At 55.6% G+C, this 22,254-nt stretch overlaps 7 protein-coding genes across 7 annotated transcripts; 5 read left to right on the top strand and 2 right to left on the bottom strand.

Annotated features, from left to right (window-relative positions):
• Window positions 1-607: 607 nt before the first annotated feature.
• Window positions 608-2,837, top strand: PHSY_003901 (hypothetical protein; the record flags this gene model as incomplete). Its single annotated transcript, XM_012334518.1, has 4 exons — window positions 608-783; window positions 1,300-2,352; window positions 2,442-2,531; window positions 2,726-2,837. The coding sequence occupies 4 exons, from the start codon at window positions 608-610 to the stop codon at window positions 2,835-2,837; spliced, it is 1,431 nt and encodes a 476-aa protein (XP_012189908.1).
• Window positions 2,838-2,996: 159 nt separating this feature from the next.
• On the bottom strand, window positions 2,997-3,983 carry PHSY_003900 (hypothetical protein; the record flags this gene model as incomplete). The annotated part of the gene is made up of 1 exon (XM_012334517.1): window positions 2,997-3,983. The coding sequence occupies one exon, from the start codon at window positions 3,981-3,983 to the stop codon at window positions 2,997-2,999; it is 987 nt and encodes a 328-aa protein (XP_012189907.1).
• Window positions 3,984-6,282: 2,299 nt separating this feature from the next.
• Window positions 6,283-6,924, top strand: PHSY_003899 (hypothetical protein; the record flags this gene model as incomplete). Its single annotated transcript, XM_012334516.1, has 1 exon — window positions 6,283-6,924. One exon carries the CDS (start codon window positions 6,283-6,285, stop codon window positions 6,922-6,924), a length of 642 nt encoding a protein of 213 aa, XP_012189906.1.
• Window positions 6,925-7,702: 778 nt separating this feature from the next.
• On the top strand, window positions 7,703-13,765 carry PHSY_003898 (hypothetical protein; the record flags this gene model as incomplete). The annotated part of the gene is made up of 1 exon (XM_012334515.1): window positions 7,703-13,765. One exon carries the CDS (start codon window positions 7,703-7,705, stop codon window positions 13,763-13,765), a length of 6,063 nt encoding a protein of 2,020 aa, XP_012189905.1.
• Window positions 13,766-13,845: 80 nt separating this feature from the next.
• On the bottom strand, window positions 13,846-15,357 carry PHSY_003897 (hypothetical protein; the record flags this gene model as incomplete). Its single annotated transcript, XM_012334514.1, has 1 exon — window positions 13,846-15,357. The coding sequence occupies one exon, from the start codon at window positions 15,355-15,357 to the stop codon at window positions 13,846-13,848; it is 1,512 nt and encodes a 503-aa protein (XP_012189904.1).
• Window positions 15,358-15,735: 378 nt separating this feature from the next.
• Window positions 15,736-17,198, top strand: PHSY_003896 (hypothetical protein; the record flags this gene model as incomplete). Its single annotated transcript, XM_012334513.1, has 2 exons — window positions 15,736-16,912; window positions 17,020-17,198. 2 exons carry the CDS (start codon window positions 15,736-15,738, stop codon window positions 17,196-17,198), a joined length of 1,356 nt encoding a protein of 451 aa, XP_012189903.1.
• Window positions 17,199-18,287: 1,089 nt separating this feature from the next.
• PHSY_003895 (lipase 2 precursor) lies at window positions 18,288-20,579 on the top strand (the record flags this gene model as incomplete). The annotated part of the gene is made up of 2 exons (XM_012334512.1): window positions 18,288-18,589; window positions 19,241-20,579. 2 exons carry the CDS (start codon window positions 18,288-18,290, stop codon window positions 20,577-20,579), a joined length of 1,641 nt encoding a protein of 546 aa, XP_012189902.1.
• Between the last annotated feature and the right edge of the window lie 1,675 nt (window positions 20,580-22,254).

Raw genomic sequence — 22,254 nt, 5'->3', positions numbered from 1 at the left:
AGACTGTGACGCGATAGCGCTTTACTTCTGTGTGGTATGTGAGGTAGGGACGCGATTGGCATTTTTTTATCGGACTCGAGTGTGACTTCCGAATCGCTGGGTCGAGAGCGCCGCTCTGCCCAAGTGCAAGGTGATTCGACACTTTCTCAAGCCTGGTCCGCCTCAGGAAGGGGTCACAGGATTCCGGCATCAGCCGGCTGGTCACATGCACTGCTTCATTTGCATGCAGGCGCCTGCAAGATACAGCGAGTAAGCAAGACCGAAGTGTCGAGCAGAGGAGTACGATAAGCCCTTGATTGGCGTCACTGATCTCTCCCATGACGGCTGAGGAGCACGTGCCCAGAGTCACTGAGCGTTCCGGCGCGAGTGACGGAGGTTGTTGCTCGAGTGCATTCGGCGCCATCCATTAAACGTCTGTTTCGAACGACTGAGCATGCCGTTTGTGTCTTTGACCGACGAAGTGTATGTGACATTCTCCTCGGCTCCATTGGCTCTGTCATAGATCCAAAAGACAGAGCAAGAATGCGGGGATGAGACGTGGTTTGTGGAGTGTGGATTCGACGACGTGAGGCGACGAAGAAGACCGGCTGCTTGTGCAGCTCACAAAATGCCGCAAAACCAGTACAGCTATCACAAACTCATGCGTAAGCTTGTGCGCTGCGCTGCGCTACCGATAGGCTTCGGCTGGATCCGAATGGACGTCCCGCTCCTTTCTGACGCTGATCTGATACTCTACGTCGGTTTGAAGACTGTGCTGGAGGCGAGAAGATCCGCAAGTGCGAGGTCGGCTTATCCGTGACTGTGTGGCCCAACGGTCGCGCAAGGACCACCAAGGCTGGCAATTATGAGGGCCAGACGTAGACTGAATGTGCACATCCAGCGATGAATGCTGTGACTCGGCGCCGTGGAACACTCGCCATCCATATCCTTCGCTGTCCAAGACCCTTGGTGCTGTCAAAATGCTGTGGCGCGCGACTACTGTATATACAGTAGGCAAAGTCGTCATCCGTCTCCTCCGCTGCCCCTGTCTGCCTTGCTGCACTAAGCGCTTCTACACATGGTGTCTCTGTCCTTGCTTCCTGTCCATCCTATCATTCCGCAAGCTTTGTTTGCAACTGTGGCCGTTGCACGCAGTGCATTGCCTCCGCATACTGTCAGTGTCAACTCTCTCGACCCGCACCTCTTTGTACGGGATCTCAAGTCTTCGTCAATGTCGATGATCTCGATGCATGCTGGAAATGTCCTGACAAGTTCTCCTCTGTTCTAATCTCTTCGACCACGCTCTTCGCTTCCCTGCAGTTGTCTTGACGGTCCTGCTGGATGTTTTACTACGTTCCTCCTCAACGCGATGAACCCTGACGACAAAATGTTTGAGCCCAATCGCCACTGCGACAATACCCTTAGTCAGTCAACCCCCGTCCCGACCTTTGCAGCCGATCAAGAAGAGTCTATGCTGAGGTTGAGCCAGCTCAGACTGAGCGCGACTGGATCTCTTCCCCAGCAACTGCCTCCGCCTGAACTTTCCTGGCCCGAGGGAGATCTCGGATTCCACCACGAATGGTCTCTGCCGTCCTCTACTGCCCCTAATGTCAGCAGTGGGAGCACGATAACAGAATCCTCATGCCATAGCCTCGACCTCAACGCCGACCGGTACAAATGGCCCTCATTTCCCAGTTGGAACATGAATGCACCTGTTCTGAACGGCTATGATGCTACGTCCCTTTACCAGCCTACCATCGTTCCTGAGACTGGCTTCTGTCCCGGCGGCCAGGCACTGCCAAGCCTTGCCTCGAGTCAGGCTCGTCCACCTAGCCTCAGCCTCGACCTGGGTCTCGGCCAGGATTTCAATCGAATTTCGGCCTGTCACTACACTCAGCCGCTTCTTGCGCTTCAGCCCCACAGATTGTGCCAGCTCAACATCCCTAATCAAACTCCTTCTGGAACCAGCTGCCTTCGTACAAGTCTTGATACTCAGACTCCCACTCAACCCGCAGCCCTGGCAACCTCTGCGATGGCAACGTCTCAGAGCACGATGTCTTTGGCTGCTTCGCGCAACTTGCTCTCTACAGTGCCCGATCGATTCGGAATGTCCGACTGCTCTCACCAGGCTAACAATCGCAATGAACTGCATCAAAGACACCCCGGCTCTATTCAGCAACCGTCGGGCTTGGATCAGCAATGTTTCGATCAGAGGTCTGCTCAGTTCGCTCACCCCGAGCATGGATCCAGGTCGGGATACGGTGATCGAGCGGAACGACCTCAGGGATCGTCGCCATTCAACCAAAAGACGGAGGAGTACAAGTCGGAGCTGTGTCGCAACTGGGAGGAAAAGGGTTCCTACTATTACCGATCGTGAGTCGATCATCAGCCTGCTTCGACAAGTCTGTTACAGAGAGGAGACTGACGAAGGTGTCTTGCTTTCCTGACTTCTCTCTCGGTAGACGATGCCAATTTGCACACGGGGAGCACGAGCTGCGCAAAGTGGAACGCAATCCCCGATGGAAGTCCCGACTTTGCAAGCGATACCAGCTGTGAGTGGCCGATGGCTGCGAGTTCTCCTGCCACTGCCGCCAAGGTTACTGACGCTATCGCACTTGATGAAGGCAGGACTGGATCGTGTCATTTCGCAAAGCGTTGCTGGTGAGTAGCAACTTCCTTGAGATCGAGACAGATGCATGTGTGCATGATACGCTGACGCTCGTTTGACGTTTGCCTCACGACTCAGCTTCATTCACGACCCGAACTCTAAACCGGAGCAAGTTGCGTCAATCAACCGAGCTCGACGAAGCTCACTTCTGCAGAGGGTCGGCATCGTGCCTTCCCCCTCCAACAACTAGCGCTCAGTGATAGAAAAGCTCGGCCAACGAAGAGCCCAAAAGTCTTCTAAGACCCAACGAAGCAGATCAGACTCAGATGTCACGACCAAACATCAGACAGCGAACGAAAGAAACGATTCGATTGCATCTGTTAGGGTATGAATGTGCGATCGTACGATGCTAGAGGTCTGTTTGTGTGGTCTGATCCCGAACAACAGGAGTAGCGCGCGGATATACGTATTTCTCGTTGTACTCTGTGAGCACAGCTGCTTGAACGACACCTTTGTCCTTGACGAGCTGTGCGTACTGATGCAAGATCAGATGCACGGGTGCTGATACCGCCACGAGCAGAAAGGCAAAGACGAACCAGCCGAAAGCACCCATACGAATGAGTGCGGAGGCCGGGTAGATCACAGCATGCGCTGGGGAGAATGTGGCGAAGAGGTTCGCCGTGTAGGCGCTCGGATCCCACATCGAAAGCTGACGGATGCCGTGTTTCGAGTGTATGCTGGAACTCTGCGGTTCATTTGGCTTCGGCTGGGAGTAGAACTTGTACATTCTGCGTTTCGTGAAGAAGATGTACGCGTTGGCGCAACTGGTGACGAAGGCGATGAAGAAAAGGGAGGTGGATGCGAATCGAAAGAAGCGGTCGGATGCGTGGTAGACGGCGCTCTTGCGAGCATGACGTTTGAGCGCGTCTGCCATGGCGTACTCGTCACCTGTATGACTGACGAGGTATTCGTATGCGATGGCTGGGTTCTGTGCTCGTCGGTAGGCTGGCTTGTTCATGAACCACGATCCCAAGCTCGATTCGGGCGATAGTAGGAGCGCGAGCAATGCGACCGCATGCAACATGACCCCCAAGACATTGCCTGCCTGGTCGGCAAAGAGCTGCTCTTCGAGGTCGAGCACGCTCGACGTTAGACGGTAGTATGCATCCGCCGGCCACTGCTGAATACGTTCGAGGAGCGGCCGTTTGCGGACGAAACGCTTTCGAGGCGTCGTGCTGGGTATTGGCGGTGTGAGAAGCGCCTCGTTCGGCGTAGACACCACCGATTGCTGGTCGTGGTCAAAAGCGCTGGGATCCGGTGTGGCGGACGACCTTGTTGCTTGTGCGTAATGAGCGCTTAAACGTGGAGCGGCGCGAACTAGTGGAGAGCCGGGCATAGATGAGGGTGTCCCTCCTCGTACGGACGGCGAAGCGGAGCCATAGCTTGCACCGCGTTGCACGGGTGAATCCACGAGACTGGAGCGACCTCTCGAAACACGAGAAGCGCGCCATCCTGGCTGACCGAAAGCTACACCCTTGCGGTACGCTGGTGATCCAGGCGACCCGGCCGGAGACGGCGAGTAGCTTGACATGTCGTCCAGCGATCGAGATTGTCTAGGACGCTCCTGTCTCGTCGTTGCTACGATGTGGAGAGGCAACAAGCAACATCTGACACCAAACAGAAGCAACACTTCAGGGTCCAACACAACACGGGCCGCCTTCTGACACGCCTTCCTTCAGTTACAGAAGCTCAAAATTCCAGATTGGCAGAGAGGCAAAGTCTCACATTACTGGCCACTGAAAATCAAACTGCGGTTTAGCTGTCCAGAGATTTTCCGAAGGTTCGACGCCAAAGATGGATTTTTTCTTCTTGAGCAGGAGAGGCGTGCGTGAAGTCTAGAAAAGCTCGGAGAGGACAGGCAACTTCCTTCTTCTTCTCTTCGAACAAATATCCAAGAAGGTATGTCACCGTAAGCTTGGCCTCTGCCTTTGCTCGCTCATTGTAGCTCCAGATGCTGACAACAGCATTCGGCATTCACGTCTGCCTCCCGCCATCGCAAACAGACACAAAAGTTCGAGCTTGGACTTTTTCTCCGTGCCAAGTTCGCGTTCCCGTCTTCAAGAGTAACAGAAGGAGTTGGCAAAGCAGCCTTCCCTTCCGTCCTGTCTGCTCCTCGTGGCAGATGGGATGGGTCGAATAGCATCTGCTGATACCGGCGAGGTCCGATCCACCGCATTCGTCGCTCGTCGTCGATGTCTACGCGATGCGCCCGAGGATGGCGACGGTGAGTCTCTTCGTGAGACTCCCGACGCACATCGTCCCAGGATCTAGGTTATCGCGGAGGTGGTTCGGATCGTTTGCAAGTCGGCAGCGTTCTCGACCGATATTCTTTCAGCCGCGGTGCAATGTCTCGCTCGAGGCCCACTTCGCGGGATGCACTCGGCTGACGCAGGTAAGTCGTTTCTCTTTTCAATGCCTTTGTCTCGACCTAGCACTTGTGCATGGTCTTGGCAACTCAGCCATCTCTCCGTTCACAAGCAGCGGCGAGATCGGCTGATTCGATCAAGGTAAGTCTCAAATCTCTCAACCTATCGTGGACTGCGCGGCAGAACCTCTGCACGACTTCCACTGCAACGACGACAGCGATGATGAGCAACCAGTGTCGCCCCAGACTGCAATTCTATTGAAGAGTGACTATCGCATACAGCCAAACATGCATCACTGAGCTGTCGTCGTCTTGCAGCAAGGTCGTCGGAGGTAGCCCTGCCCTTCCATCGACATGCAGTTGTCGTTTATGATGAACAGCGAGCTGACCTTTGCCCACGATTCTCGCCTTGCTTGCCCCTCCGCGACAACTTCAACAGCTCATGTACCGTCAGTATGCATGTCATTCAACTTCATGTCTTGTTCTGTTCTGCCAATCGAGTGATAAACCATGAACGTCACATGTGCTTCAGCGGTTGCGGTGTGAGATCGGGTGATGGGATCGGTCGATTCAGAACCCTGCAAGAGAAATATTCGCGGTTGTCGGTTTGAATTCATTTTTGATTTAGGCAGAAACACAGACCGTAAGAGTGAGATTTCAAACTGGCACACTGCGCGTGAGCTCTCCCAGGCAAAGGTGCGGTGTGAAGCGGCGGTTTGGCCAGCGAAGGGCGCAGCTGCTACTGCTGCCTCTCATTTGTCTGGCCACTCTAGCCACTTCTGCGCGGGGTGTCGCGGCGTGCCGTGCGTTTGTGTTGCTTGATGGCTGTTCCAGACTGGCTGCAGCTCAGACACACACACCACGCACCGACAAAGCGAGACGCGGGCTATCTTTTCAGACCAGCAACGCTTTCACTCGTTTTCAACCAAGCCGCTTCCACACTACCCTTTCATCATCATCACCATCTCCTTTCTCGGCAAGCACATCGACCCTTCATCCACTCTCGCTTCATCAAATCATTTGGACCGTCTCGAAGCTGGCTTCTACAAACACAGAACACGTTCCACACCGCTGAACGTACCATTTCGAATCGACTCCTGGTCCCCGTCTCTTCTGTGTATCTTTTGCACGAAGCCTCACGTCTTGATTTCGACGGCAACGATACCTCTCCGAAGCAGACTTCTTCGCTCCTTCACTTGTGTCTGACCCGCACTGCAGACAGTCTTACCAGCAAGACTTTCCCTGACACCCACCCACCACATCGATCATCATGGCTGCGGAATCCAACTACGACTACCTCTTCAAGGTGGTGCTGATCGGAGACAGCGGTACCGGTAAATCCAACCTTCTCTCCCGTTTCACCCGCAACGAGTTCAGCCTCGAGTCCAAGTCCACCATCGGTGTCGAGTTCGCTACTCGAAGCATCTCCGTCGACGGCAAGACTGTAAAGGCTCAGATCTGGGACACTGCCGGACAGGAGCGATACCGCGCCATTACTTCGGCCTACTACCGAGGCGCCGTCGGTGCTCTCCTGGTCTACGACATTGCGAAGCACCCGACATACGTTAACGTATCCAGATGGCTCAAGGAACTGCGCGACCACGCCGACAGCAACATCGTCATCATGCTCGTAGGAAACAAGAGCGATTTGCGACACCTCCGTGCGGTCCCCACTGAGGAGGCGAAAGCCTTTGCTGCCGAGAACAACCTCTCGTTCATCGAAACTTCGGCCCTCGATGCCTCGAACGTAGAGCAAGCTTTCCAGAACATCCTCACAGAGATCTACCGCATCGTATCGAACAAGGCATTGCAGTCGTCGGACGACGTGATCAAGCCTTCCGGCGGAGAGACCATCACGGTGCAGCCCAGCGCCGACGACGGTGGCCAGACCAAGAAGAACGGATGCTGCTAAGCCGTCAAACTCAGTCACGATCCATTCTCGCTTCCCGTTGCATGTCTACAGTCTGATCCCGTTTTACCTTGTACACTTCTGAACTCCATGGCAATCGATGCAGTCTATTCCATGCGTCGTTTTGCTGCGGCCTATAGGCACACAAATCCTAGGTCTGACGTACGCAGAGCAAGATGACGAGCAGAGTTTAGGCCTTTCCGTTTGACGGCGGGTGCATCTTGGCCAAGTTCTCGTTGAGATAGGAACAAGGGGCCTTTGGTGTTAGCGGGCGTGAGTGTGTGCTCGTAGGCGGGGGTCCTGAGATGGGTAGCACTCTGCCGCCCTGCGGAGGTCGGGAGTATTTGCCGTTGTTGCGATTGCAGCCTCTGTCGATAGCGAGACTGGCGGTGATCTCGTGGCCATTGGCGGAGGGAACCCTTTGTAACGAGTTGTTAATTCGAGCAAGCTCAATGTCAAGCCGAAGCCGATTTTCGACGTGGGCGGGTATTGCGCGGCTCGCTGATCTTGTGGAGGAGACCGCGTCAGCCGAGCATTCAAGTAACACAAAACTCCTTCCGAAACTTACTTATGAAGCAAAGCAAAGCCAAGCCCAACTGCTACTCTGGCACCCACCACTAACTCAGCACCCTGTCTCGTCTCTCTTCCTCTGTACGAGAGAGCAATACAGTACACAGCTATTGAGGCTTAGTCGAGCTTCAACTCTCTGTGCCCCTTTCATCGCGACCAGGATCATCCAAGGCATCCCGCTCCGCATACATCGACCCCGCGTACATCAACCATGGACGACGATGACGTCCTCGAGGTCGATAGCCCAATGGAGCCCGCCGTCGACATCGACGAAGATGAGGATGAGGAGATGCCCATCTTGAGCCTTGACGGCGCTCCGCAGCCTGCAAAGAAGCAGAAGGGTGAAAACAGAAACCTCCAGCTCGACTATCCCAACAGCTTGCCATACACCTGCGAGACGCTCGAAGAATTTGACGCTCGCCTGGACCACATCATCCGTCGGCTTGTCGACTGCGTCCGCACCAACGATTACGACATTGGTCTAGTGCAATGGAACCACCGGCTGCAATGTCTATTGTCGCTCAAGTATCCCATCCTTCGAAAGACAAGAGCCAGGCTCGCCCGGCTTTACTACGAGCTCGCCGTGTTGCCCGGCCTCAACACGCGATGCATAGAGCTGGCCGCCAACATGTGCATGACGCTCATCGAGAACAAGAAGAAATGCGACATCAAGGATCTCGTCCTACCGTGGAGGCCGCTTTACAACATCCTCGAAAAGGAGCTCTTCCCAAAGCGTCGCAGGACGGGACTCACCAACATCGCCGACGTCCTTCTCGACCTCGCGGAGACGGCGCAACGCTTCTTTCCAGCCAGCGAGGCGGACGAAATGCTGCGCACCTTCTTGCCCAAGATGGACGGTTCCAACCTCAATTCCGTCATCGCCACACAGGCGTTCCTGGTTCACTTCTTGCCCATCAGTCACCCGCAGCGCTGGCTGCCGACCATGTTCCGCCTATGGGAAAGCTTCAACTCGTCGCTCTTTGACGACCAGATGCTCGACCTGCTCGCACGTCTCGCCGAGATGCACGTCACCGACCCTTCGATAAGCTCCGCGTCCTCTGCTCGAAAAGCCGGCTCCCTGGCCGAAGCGTCAGTGCGGCCAGAAGTGCAGCCTGCAGAAGCGGCAACAGCTTCGAAAGCTGACGGTGACGAGCCGATGCTAGTCAGCGAGCCAGCACGGCTCTCAGAAGCCAGCAACTCGACGACATCATCAGGTACAGCAAGCCCATCAGGCAAAATTGGACTGTTTAGCGAGATCGGCATCTTCACCGAGCAGCAATACTCGCTCATCATGACAAAGTGCCTCAAGTCGGCCGGCCTTCCCGTTGGCTCGTCCAAAGCAGCCAATGCTGCCCTCATGGCTCAGTCTGCAAGCGTACGAAGCGGTCCAGATGCCGCGGCATCGGGCGCCACCCTCAAGATGAAGAAGCCGACGGATCGTCTCCGGTCCTTTGCAGTCATCATCGCTTACTCGATATCCAAGGACGGACTGACTGTCGGCGAGTCTGCGACAGTTTCGGACGTTCCGACCCCGGCGGAAGGAACCTCGCCAAAACTGCAAGGCGCCACCAAACCAGTCGCGACATACCCAGCTGGTTCCAAAGCGCTCGAACATCTCGCCAAGTTCGTGCAGGCCACCGAGAGCTACTTTCACCCGTCCAATTGGGGCATGTGGCAGATGTCGCTTTCAAACCTGGTTCAGCAGATCATGTTTGAATTCCTCAAACGCGCCAAGGAGGAAGAGCGTCCGCAGTGCAAGACGCCCCAGCAGTACCGACTTACAAACGAGATGAAGACCGAAATCGTTTCGATTCTTCGCACGGTCTGCTTGCTCTCCATGTTCTCCAAGGATCCGATCACCATCGCAGCGTCACAAGCCAGCTTGAAAAGGATGGCCATTCTCGCACCAGAGATGATCTTCCCTGCTGTGCTGGACAGAGCGTTCAATTCGCTAGAGGCGCTCGAGACTACACATCGCACCAATGCCGTCATCACGGCTTTGTCGACGCTGTCGCCCGTCTTCACCTCTCGCCAACTCTACCGAGCTGGCGGAAAGCATCTTGTGCCGCTCCTGCAACTCTGCATTCCCGGTATCGATCTCAACGATCCTATGAAGACCATGAGCACGTGCATGTTCGTGCTCCTGTCTACCCTTTCGATTCGTATCGACGATTTGACCAGGCCAGAAGCTTATGCCGACGACGAAGAGGCGTTTGAGGGCATCCCGGACTTGCCGAAGCTGAATGTGGATGCTACAGAGGCATCTGCGTCTGGTGGAGAAGACGCTGTGTCGGCTTCGCCAGAGCAAGAAGATTACGAGCTGCGCATCAGCACCGCCGACTTTGACGCGTGGATTTCGGCCTTCTTCCAGAGGGTGTTGTCTCTGTTCGAGACGTTGCCCGAAGAAGGTAAGGGCGGCCGCACCGGTGGCAAGTCCGAAGAGCAAGTCATCAACATGATCATGGCTGCTTCCGATGCCGTCTGTCGAGCGATGAGCCCCTATCTGCTGCAGAAGTCGTTCGACAAGATCGCAGACTACTGTGCCAATACTGTGTCGGCCACTTCTGCCCGTGTCATCGGCTCGCTCGTTGGCTGCTTTGCCCGCGCGGACAGCAAGATGGTGCTCAAGAGGCTCGTGCCTCAATGCGTCGCTAACATCCGAACCGAAATCGCCAATGGAGCGAGTTCGACCCGAACCACCAGCACCAGTCTGCCGGCACCAAGCGACGCTGCCCTGCATTGGAACCTCAGCGTACTGACCGGAGTCGTGAACGGGCCCGGCGACAATCTCTTGGACTACAAAGACGATCTGATCTCGGTTCTGCACCTCATCACCACAAGCTGCAAGAGTGAAAGAGGCTACTCGTCGAGTGCCAAGCTGGTGCAGAAGGTCATCTCGTCCTTGACATCCGTCTATCCAAGCGAACAGCGATTCGTGAATCAGGAGACGTGGGAGAGCGAAGCGTTCGCTAAGCGATCTCACCTGTTCTGGGGCAAAATGTACGACGAGAAGAACGTCAAGATCAACTGGCACGAGCCGTCAGAAGCCGAGATCAGCATGGCGCTCGAGCTACTCGACCGCATCGTGATTCCGGCACTGGACAATGTCGAAGCCCTTCAGGCAGAGGCACTTGCTCGAGACAAGGCCTGGTCGAACGACTTCTGCCGCTATCTCATAGTGGTCAGGATGGGTCTCATCGGCATGCCAAGCCTGATCGACGAGGACGACGTTGGAGGTGGACATCCGGCCATGGACCTCGGCGACGAGGTCCCCGAGTTTATCGAGGTCCCACCCCGCTTCAGATCGCACTTCTGCTTGACTGACCGCCAGGATGGGCGTTACCAAAAGGTGGCAGAGTTCAAGAGGCGCTGCGGAGAGGTGCTGCACCTCGCAGCCCAGAGCACGCAGGACTCGGGCGCAGAAGACCAGATCGACTGTGTCAAGATGCTCGTTCGAGCCATCCGCTCCTACCTCACCTGCTACAGCTACAATGGCGAAGACTACAAGGCTCACATGCGTTCCCTCAGCTTCTTCCGCAACGTTGCCAAGCTGTACGCCAAGCAAAAGGCCTTCCCCCGCGTGCTCTTCATCCGTCGCGCGGCTTTTTACAACACCAGTCGAGCAAGGCTCAACAGCTTCCACCGCAAGCGCACTCCATTGGCCGACAAGCTGATCCTGCAGATCCTCGAGTTCTGCATGTCCAACTACGTTGGCATTCGACAGACGGCGCAGAACACGTTGGACACCATCGGCGGGGTCTACGACGGCACCTGGATCCTCTGCCTGCCCAAGCTGATTGAAGCCGTTCAGCCAGGCGTACCTGACGACAGGATGAAAGGTGCATTGTACGTGCTAGGCAGCAAAGGCGCTTCGTATCTCTGCATCACCGACGCTCGCTTCAGCGCCGAATACATCATCAGCCTCCTCGACGCTCAGCACCACTCCAAGCCTTCGATCCAGAAGCTGGTCCGTGGTATCATCAATGACTTCATCGTGCGTTTCGCCGAGCCATCGACGCTGACGGCCAAGGTCGACTCGCCAGCACTCAACGAAGCTGCGGATATCCTGGAGCGGGCACTTCCCGCTGATCTGCAGACTTCGGACGCCAAGCTCATCGAGGCTGTGGCTGCCAAACGACGTCTTCGCCTGGACAGGGTCGATGTATTGCACCAGGAGCTCACGAGCAAAGCGCTCGACTTTGCGCAGAAGGAAACCACCCATTGGGCCTTTTCGATCTTCGCGGCTCGTCTGCTGAGGGCGTTGGTGCGAAAGGACAGGCCGCTGGCGCAGGGGTCCGCGACGTATCTCTCGGAGCAGATGATATCCGAGAACCCCAAAATGCGTCACTGCGCTCAGGCCGCCGTCACCAAGATCCTTTACTACGTCAAGCTGCGCACGCTGGCTCCGACTGATGAGGATTTGCTGCTTGGTCAGAGCAAGAACCCACTCAAGCATTCCGAGAAATTACCGACTCCCGTGTCGAGTGAGTGGACGCAGCAATACATTGCATCTTTTGCTGAGCCATTGCGGCCAGATAGCAAGCTGCGGGACAAGCCATCCCAAGGCTGGCTCGTATGGGGCGAGGAGGAGGACTTCTACGAACCGCCACCTGCTGACGGTACCGTATTCGACTGGGATGCTGAGTCTCAGTCGGCGATGGCTGCGGTGCGCGCTAAGCTCACCCAGGAGTCTTGGTGGCAGTCCTTCTGCCGTCATCTGTCGCAGGAGAAGGACCGCGACTATCCGGGCAGCGACTCTGTGACTCTTCTCAAGTCGATCTTCCAGATCTTTGGCGTCGAGCTGTTGCCGTTCATCCAGACGACGACGGAGCAGTACATTGCAGAGAAGGACCGTCACAGGCATCGCGCTGCAGCGGAGCTCGTTTGCGGCGTCTACCGGGGCTCGAAGCACTGGAACATGAAGGACCAGGACAAGCTGTGGGCGTGGCTCAAGACTCTGCTGCCAAAGATCTTCGAGGGGTGCACACCGGATAGTCAGCCAGCTTGGCAGTCGTGCATCGAGTACATGCTGCAGGCTCGCGATCCGCGTCGTGCGCTCCCGCTTGTCGAGTACATTGTCCAGGCGGCTCGCGACAATATTGGCAAGGACAACAGCACGGCCAGTCCGTGGGAGCAGGCGAAGGCGCAGAATCTGTTGCGCGGTGCCATGATCTCGATGAATTTGCAGTTCGCGCCCTTCGGAGCGGATGAGTTCATCCGCATCTATTCGGAAAACTTTGACAACCACTTCCAGGAGGTGAGGAGCGTCATCAGCGAGGGACTGGCAGATTTGGAGCTGCTCCAGGTCAATCCGTCGTTTGGCAGTGTCGAGCTGATGCTGGATGCGTGCAGTACGGGTCACGGATCGCTGCTGTCGCGACCAGAGCTGTACAGCGGGCGTCTGGAGACGCTGTCGCAGCAGCTAGCGCAGTGGCGCACAGAGAGGAAGCCGACAGCCGAGGGCACTTCTCAGTACGATCGAGCGGCGATGACGGCGTTGCTGTGGATCTCGACGACCATGGGCGACCATCGCAATAGCGCGTTGGCAGGAGAGGTGATCAAGTACATCCCGGACATCTTTGGCATGCTCGAGCTGCACGACAACAAGGAGCTGTCTGCGCTCGCGCGCGCCGTGTTGACCAAGATCTCGACCTATCCGTTCACGTCCGAGTACGCGGGTAGATTGATCGAGACGCTGCTGCAGGTGACGCGTTCGTCGGTCGACTCTTGGCGTGCACGTCTCGACTCGTTGCCAGTTCTGCAGGTGATGTACTTCCAGAACCTGTTTTACTTGGATGAGAAGCTGGTCAACTCGATCGTGGAGCTGCTGTTGGAGCTGCTGAGCGACAAGCATCTCGAAGTGCGCGAGATGGCAGCGACGACGCTCTCCGGTATCGTGCGTTGCTCGCAACGACGATTGATCAAGACGCTCAAGACGCGATTCACCAAGACCGTCTCTTCGACCATGGTACCTAGAAGAGGTGACAAGGACTACGACTCGCAGCTGCTCAAACTTCACTCCGGGATCTTGGGTGCTTCGGCTCTGTTGGCTGCGTTCCCGTACGAGGTGCCGGACTGGATGCCGAGCTTGATCGTCGATACGGTGGCACAGCATACGGATGATCCGGTGCCCATTTCGACGACGGTGAGGAAGTGCGCGGCGGACTTCAAGAGGACACATCAAGATACGTGGTCGGAAGATCAGCACAAGTTTGGGGACTATTTGGCCGAGGTGAATGACTTCACGCTCGGTAGGAGTGATTATTTCGCTTGATGGTATAGGATGCATGAGCCAAAGTCTCGTGGCACGACAGGAGATGTTTCCGATCAGTTTGGATTGAACAGTGGGCAAATCTATTCGGAGTTGTATCGATACATCTTGGCCACGACGATGGCGGTGACGAGGTTGGAGAATGCAAAGATCCAAAACACAGCGCCTCCGGTGTGATTCGCATCGTAGCCTGCCAGCCAATTTTTGATGGGTAGGAATGCTGAGCCTACGACAAAGTTTGCCGTCCAGTTGAGTGTCAATCCCAACGATGTTGTGGTCGAGACTGCTCTTGAGGGGACCAGTTCTGGCAAGATGACGAACGGAATCGGACCCAGTCCAAAAGAAAACCCTGCCACCATCAAGACCATGCATACAGCACTGAGGATCTTGTAGCCGTAAATGATGCCCGCTCCCAACAGGGCGGAGGTGATACTCATGACGCATGCGGAGAAGATCATGAGCTTCTTGCGACCGACACGATGTTCGTCGATCAGGTAGATGGGTGGGAAGGTCATGATGATGTTGATGAGCGTAATGAGGATGCCGATGGAACCGGCTAGGGAGGGGAGGATGGATCCGAGGATGCCTACGCTGTAGTACAGCACGGCGTTGATGCCGGATAGCTGTTGACCCAGTTGTGTGAGGATGACGAGGAGTGTGCCTGGACGAAGCTGCGGGTCGGATAAGAGGGTGGTCAGACCGACTTTTTGGTCTGACCCGGAGACAGGGTTGTGATCCTGATCGTCGGACAGAAGTCCTTGCCGCTCCTCGTCTGCGTTTCGACCGGTGTTGCCGGTGGATCCCCGAGACTCCTTCCAACTCTGAACTTCCTTTGCCGACCACAAGACCTTTCTAACTTCGTCCGCCTCATCCCCCACCACCGGGCCATGCCTCCCTTCACCCTCCAACCATCCCGGTGACTCCAACCCGATCGTCATCGACCCCACCAGCTGCACGACGGACAACACTCCACTCACCCCGGGTACACTTCGCCACCACCACCCATCGCTCCCCAACCAACTCGCCCCAATCGCTTGAGCTACAAAGATGCCCATCACGATCGAAAACTGATTCAACACCCCGATGCTCCCCTTCAAGGCTGTAGGAGAGATCTCGTTGATGAAGATCGGAACAATGACTACACCGATTCCCGAGCCGACGCCTTGAATGAATCGACCGGTGCCGAGGCCGGAGAGGCTGGAGGAGAGGGTGAGGATGAGGCTTCCTATGATGCCAAAGGCGGCCGAGGCTGTGATACATGTCTTTCGACCCCACCCAAACGATTTGGATACGGGTGAGATGAGAAAGGATGAGGCGAGACCGCCGAGTGTGAATAGGGCTGTGACGAGCCCGAACTGCGATTCGGTGAGCGGAATGCAGTCGGAAGAGACGAGCGAAGAGGGTGAGCGGCGTTGACATGTGAGGATGGGTTGGAGTGCGTTGAGTTCGGAAATGCCGAAGCCGTAGTTGGCTGCCGAGAGCAGGATCCACAGCAGGACGATGCGGAATCGTGCAGTAACGGACGACTTGGTGTCGGAGGCGCCGTTGCTCGCTGGCCGACCGCCGCTGCGGGAGGTTGCAGATGGTGCCGACATGATGCTAATCCTCGAGGTCCTGGCAAGGTGTCGTGAAGACTTTTTGTGACCAACTATCAATACCGTCGCGCTGCGAAGGGCCGAGAAAGGTAGACAGCGCCTGCGAATGCACGAGAGCAGCTCGGAGTAGTATGATCAAGGAAGTGCGGGATTGCCGGAGGTGAACGAGCTTGGTCATGCACTCTCGTGCAGCCAATTGCGGAGGTGGAGCGTGATTTTCAGGGTCCTGACTTTCAGCTGGCCTGCTTCCTTGAGCTGTGTGCTGAGAACGACTTTTTCATTCAACAGTGAAATCCGCGTTCGGACCACCCGTCTTACTTTTAATCAATCACACATATCAAACCACCTCATCGACACCTCAATCACTCAGCTCTCATCATGAGCAGACGCAATCGCAAGGATGTCGACGATCTACTCGCAGATCTCGACAATCTCGGGACCGAGTCACCCACCAGACCCCCTCGCAAATCTGCCGACAAGTCCACGTCGGGTACTGGATCCAACGACGGCAAGGCACCCGATGACGCGCAAAGCCTGCTCGACGATCTCGACAGTCTAGTGCAGAGCAGGGCTGCATCCAGCAGTAGGGCCTCGCTGCGGAAGAAGGACGAGAGCGCAGCACCATCATCGGTAGCATCTGCAGTGGCCCCGGTGAAGACCGAGACGGAGCAGCCGACGTCGTCAGTGGTCTCAGAGACTCCTGCCGCCGCAAATGCGATGAAGTCAGACCAGCCAGCACAGACAGCAGACACAAACTTGTCTGCATCAGCGTCGGGTTCTGGCGGTGGATGGTCAGGCTGGGGAAGCTCGCTCTTCTCCCAAGCCACCAAATTTGCGGATCAAGCGCGACAGGAGTTCGAAAAACGCGCACCGACACAAGCTGAGCAAGCTCGTGAACTCGGCTCCAAGGGCTGGGACCTGGCCAAAGGCGTTCGCGGATTCGTCAAGGAGGCCAACCTGGAGAAATGGAGCGAAGAAGTGACGAAAGTGGGCAAGCGAGGCTGGACGGATATCGTCAACGCTGTGGCACCGCCGATCGCAGCTCACGAGATCATTCAGGTCACGCTGAGCCACGATATGGTCGGATACGATGGGATCTCGGACGTCACGTATCAGGTGCTGGCAAAAGTCATGGAGCAAGTGGATTCGGACGCTACGGAGCAGCAGTTGATCGTCAACAAGGCGCAGATCGAAACGCCGGCTTCCAAACCCAAGACGGCAACGACGGGTGGAGAGCAAGATCGTGACTTGAATGCCGTGGAAGGATTCGCGGCCGCTTTCAAGTTGGCGAAAGTCAACTTGGACGAGTGCATCAAACAGCACGAGGTGGCAGCTCCACCCGCAAGAGTGACGGCGGATGCGTTGCCTATCACGACGTGTCCCGTGTTCGTACGCATCCAGGCATGTCTCGCTGATCTCCCCGGAGATGCGGAAGCGGGTGCTGTTGGGAGCTCGACGGACTCCAACAAGTCGCTCTTCTTTTTGATCCTGCTCAGAGACCCGCAGCACGGGCTCAGTCACAAGACGGTTTCTCAGGCTGTTCCTACTTCTTGGCGTAAGTGTCTCACGGCTGAAGCGACTCCTACTCTCTCCCCCGGACAGAGCTTGCTGACCGTCTCATCCTCGTCTCTCTCTTCCGTTTGCGTGTCTTTGGCAAAACAGTCGATGTACCCTTTGAGGAGAACCAATGGGTCGAAGAGTCGCTCGTCGATGTCCTGTCGAATGCGCTCAGCATCGTTGGTCAGGATTATGTTCAGGGCCGAATGTCTGGTCGCACCAAGTCCTCCAAAGAAGGGCTTGCCGATGTGACTAGTGACAAGGCGGCGGAAGGCACCGTTTGACGAACGCCGATGCAAACAAATTTTGTTTCAGCTTCGTGTTGTCGAGCAATTCCAGTCTGTGGAAGAGATCGGGTTCGGGCCGGACGATGTTGGTGAGCACGCTCTTGAGAGCGCATACAATCTACCAGCTAGGCAAGTTGCCGTTGAGAATCAAGATCGATTGGGATTTATTGATCAGGACAGTGTCGAGTGATGTGAGACGGCACAGGATTATGCCTTCTTGCCAATGATCTGGGTCGAGATGATCTCCTCGCCGTTGACGTGGTACTTGATGTCAACCTATAGAATTTGACGGATGCGCGAGAGAATTGCCAGGTTAGCCAGGCTGCTGAGCACGAACCACGCTTTGTTCGAACGGGATCTACTTACGTGACCGCCAGTCTTGACGTCGATCTTCTCGATCTTGCCCGACTTGACGTCGCCGCCGAAAGGTCGGTCTGAAAGCGAAGCAAACGTCGCCGATAGGATGAGAAGGAATACAAGACGAGAAAGGTATCAGTGTCTGTTCCACCTTCAGCTGCAGCTGCACCAACATCACCGGCTGTGTCACCGATCCGCTCGATGCATGAGAAACACTTACACTCGATAACGTCACCAACAACGTAGAAAGCCATTTTGAATGATGTGAGGAAGAGTCTGTCGACGGAATGGAAAGAGAGTGTTGATAGAGAAGAGTAGAAGGAAAGTGTTGCTTCCCGGAAACGTGCGAGTTCAAAGGCTTTCTCCGAAGATCAACGGCAAAGCACGCAAAGTGTCGGAAATGTCTCGATCGATCGATAAAAATCCCCAGCAGGAGCTGGCGGGCCAGCATCGACCGTCATTGTACACCGGTATCTCGCTGTGATTGGAGCTTTGGCCATGCTGAACATGTCACGATGCAGCCAGGATCTACGGTCCGGTAATTTCACATTTTGGACGAGGTGTTTCTCGCACGGTTGAGAAAGCCAGGTAAAAAATCTACTTCGTTGAAACGACGTTCTAACATTTTTATCTTGCAATGGATCAGCAGGGTCCAGTCCTCCTAACGGTGTCGCAACGATCTTCGTTGTGTCTCGACATTGCACAAAAACGCACGCTACTCCGGCCTTGATGGTTGCGAGGTGGGTTCGGTGCACACACAATTGTTCCAAGTACCGCCGTGGGAACAATCGAAACCTCGTGGTGGGTGAGAAGATGTCCAACCCACCCCCACCGCATGGACCTGCCCGAAAAGGAAATGCGAAGTGTCACGATCCGACCATTGCTCGGCGATGTAGCAACCATCGGCATGACCCTGCCGACCAGCAAAACACCATGGTTTTACCACTGGATGGCCCGACCGCCCTGCGGATTCCACTGCTTTTGCAGTCGCGAAGCCCCATCCCGTACCCTAACGCTTCTTTTTCGGAAAGGTCCATGATCGACGCACTGCATGAAAGTCGCGGATTTCTTTTTTAGAGTTTGCACTAATGTGACAGCTATCAGCTGCGAGCCCCTGATTCAGTGGTGCTAGCTTATTCGATGGTCGAGCTTGGCGCGCAGCCGATCAGCTTCACCCCATCTAGGGAGAGAGACGTACCTCGGAAGCTTGCACTGTGCCTCGCTGATGGGACATGAGACGAGGGCCAGACTAGCCGTTCGGAGGTGCGTTTCCGGGGGCAAAGCATCGCGCGGTGGACCTTTTCGAGGGGCGACCCCCTTCAATCAATGTATAAGTATAAGTTGTCTTGTCAACAAGCCCTGTCTCCTCGTTGTCGTACAGGGTCAGCCGCTCCTGTCCTTCTCGTGTATCTCCCTCGTCATTACCGTCATTCCAACCTCGCGGAAATCTCAGCCCAGAACAAGACATAGAAGCCTTATAGGTTCGACTTCTCCTCGTCGGAAAATCCATCCGGGCGGACATCGTCCTTTGCCAGTAACTAAGTCTGTAAGAGCCATGGACAAGACAGCGAATAGTGTGCAAGGATGCTTCGCCGGTTTCAAATCGTGGGTACAGATACCGGAATTCACTTAGGCTCCCTTACTTGACCTCTTGCTGATCATGATACCTCTAATTCCGTCAGGCTCTTCTCTAAGAAGGCGGGGATCCTGCTTCCTTCGCAAGATCCTTTCTACACTGACCGGCCATCCGACTTCTCCGCTCTTGCCAGCGGCTCCATACTACGTTCGCGTCCCATCGAAGTCGTCTACTTCCCCGGCTTCGACGATCCACCGCTCCAAGCATGGCAGGTCGCCTACAAGACCAAAGCCCAAGATGGAATGACACCCCAAGTCACCGTTCTCACCATTCTATGTCCATCCACAGCAGCACCAGACAGCGACGGCAAGTATCGCGTCATGATCTACGGCGCCAAAAGCGATTCCGCCGCAACGAATTTCAGGACCAGCTACGCTTTGAGAGCGGGGAACGATTACACCCTGGGAGCGGCTTCGGAACAAGTGTTTATCGCTCCTTGTCTGGACAGAGGTTGGATCACGGTGGTACCGGATTACGAGAGCGAGACGTGCGCGTTTGGTGCTGGATATCAGTCCGGGTATGCTTTCTTGGACTCCATCCGTGCAGCTTTGAACTTCGAGCCGATGGGCGTGGGTAAGGATGCGGAAGGAAAGTTCAAAGCAAAGATCACGATGTGGGGTTATTCAGGAGGCGCGCTTGCAGTGGGTTGGGCTGCACAGTTGCAGCTGACGTACGCTGCCGAACTAACACAATACATTGTGGGAGCTAGCATGGGTGGCTTGCCGAACGATCTCAAGGCCATCGCCGAGCACACGAACAAAGGTGTAGCAGCAGGACTGATCGTAGGAGTCATGCAAGGTCTCGCCAACGCCTATACGTATCTGCAAGAATGGCTCGATCAGCATGCCAACAAGACCGGAAAAGCCGCACTTCAGATGGCTCGGACGCAGAGCTTCAAGGACGTCATGGCCCATAACATAGAAAAGGACGTGCTCGGAACCTATTTTGACGTGCAGGACATCTTGACCACTGGTATTCCTGCTCAAGTGCTCGGCGAAAACAAGATGGGCAACTACGGCCTCGTACCAACTATGCCGTGTCAGATCTACCAATCGCTCCACGATGAGGTCGTACCTTTCAAAACAACAGACGACCTCGTTACGACGTGGAGCGCCGCAGGTGCTTGCATCGACTACACGCGGGACGAGCTGTCGGCACACATCATCCTGTGCTTCACCGGATGTGCTGCAGCGATCGACTGGATGCAGGATCGCTTCGACGGGAAAAAGACCAGGGCGAAAAAGGGAGAGCCAAATATCGAAACGGTGGTGACAAGCCTGGATACGAACGAAGCTAGTGCGACGTTGGGCAAGCAGCGACAGACCGATCTGCAGAATCTGTTGGAGAATCAGTACGTAAAGCCTGGGCGCATCTGGTGGACTTGATGGCCAGGTAGTCTTTGTGAATCCCTCCTTGCGTGCCTGCCAACTACATTCAGGTCGGAGCTCCCCCTTTCATTGTCCATATAGATTCCAGCAGTACCGTTGATTGTCCATCCTGCTGATGCTTGCTTCTTCTGAATTGGACAAGGTCTTTGAGATGACTCAAAGCCTTGTGTGATCTGGACCTACCTGTGCCCCGATCGGGACGACTCATGTAGGAACGAGAAGATGCTCGGACGAACGGTTGCAGTACCCTTGGCTTTCGCGGCCATGTCCGTCTGAATCTGAGTCGGACCGCTCGGTCGGTACACGGCTCGCTAAGCCGCAATTTCGGTCGTCAAGACTCGAAAGCGACGCTTGGCAACGATGATTTTTGAGCGCGAAGGAAGAATTCGTCGCAGCTGCAAGTCAGTCTCACATTATGGGCTGCAGAATGGGTATCGGCTACTTTTTCAACCGACAGCCAATCCTGCTGCAGGAGAAGGAGCAATGGTGCCGATGGATTCGGAAGGTGGTTTGTTCGAATGCACGCGTGCAGGTCGTGAGCAAGGTCTTGTCGTTCTTGGCGGAGAGAAGCGCGATGACGTCGGCGATCGGAGTTGTTGCGGCTTTTGGTCGAACTCCAATTTGACTCTGTTATTTTTTTTCGAGCGGCCAAAAGGGCGTTCTGAGTTGACCAGAATGCCGGTTCTTGCGCACTTGTACCGGTACAAGACAGGGACCCTGCTTCCTCGATCTCGTCTGTGATCAGCTGAGCGTAGAATCACACTTTTTCAGGTTCCTGATGACGGCGTTGTTGCTAGCGTGATGCTGTCGCTGCCGGTCGGAGAATGAACTCGATAAAAATTGAGGTACTAAGTAAGGGCTGCCGGGGTGCAATGATCTTGACGATTCCGATGCCGTTCCCGATCAGTGACCTTACTTTAGGCGATGGGCCCGAAGCTTTCTTTCTTCCTCTGCTTTCGACGAGATCGTTCTTCATTCGCGCGGAAGGCGGCTACGATTCGGGACGAATTCGCCGGACAAGTTTGGATTTAGTCGCCGCAGCTGCGGCCTGAGAGGGGGTGCGTGCGCGCGCTAAACACTTAGGCAAGCGGAGGGCACACGACCGGCGATGTGCAGAGAGTATTGATTTGATGAATCAAGGCGGAATGGTACAGCGTGCAGGACGGAAGGCCTCGGTAGAATAAATGTTTCGTTGTGGGTGCGTCTTAGCTGGAGCACAGCCCTCATTGGACATCGACCAATGGTACGGTGCGAGTTGGCAAATTCGAGGGTGTGGTGAGGAGGACCTCGGCAAAAGAGCGTGTGAATTTAGCGAGCCGCAGTCGCGTCGTGACCGCTTCAAATGCGGAGAGGCTCCCTTCGAGCGAAAGACGTTCTGGCGAACGCCGCCGATCTTGTGCTGTGAACGAGCACCTTAATCTACGGCCATCGAACTTCAAAATCTCCGCCTGCAAATGAAGGATGAAGAGCAAGGACGAGGTGGGAAAGCTACCAGGTACGGTGGTGCGTGGAAACGTTCGCTTGCGAGAGCCTGCGTGGCGTTAAGCGAGCTCCGGATCAAAGTCGACGCAGGATCAGAACGAGCGGTTCGGCGCGCGCCGAAAGAGGATGCGGCTCTAAGCCGAGCCAGCTGCTTACCCCGCACTGGTCAGTGGTCCACAGGGTCTTGCGA

Source organism: Pseudozyma hubeiensis (genome assembly GCF_000403515.1).
Source record: "Pseudozyma hubeiensis SY62 DNA, scaffold: PHS38, whole genome shotgun sequence".
NCBI classification, from domain to species: domain Eukaryota; kingdom Fungi; phylum Basidiomycota; class Ustilaginomycetes; order Ustilaginales; family Ustilaginaceae; genus Pseudozyma; species Pseudozyma hubeiensis.
The sequence above is the reverse complement of the archived record's forward strand: the minus strand, read 5'-3'. Positions and strand labels throughout refer to the sequence as shown.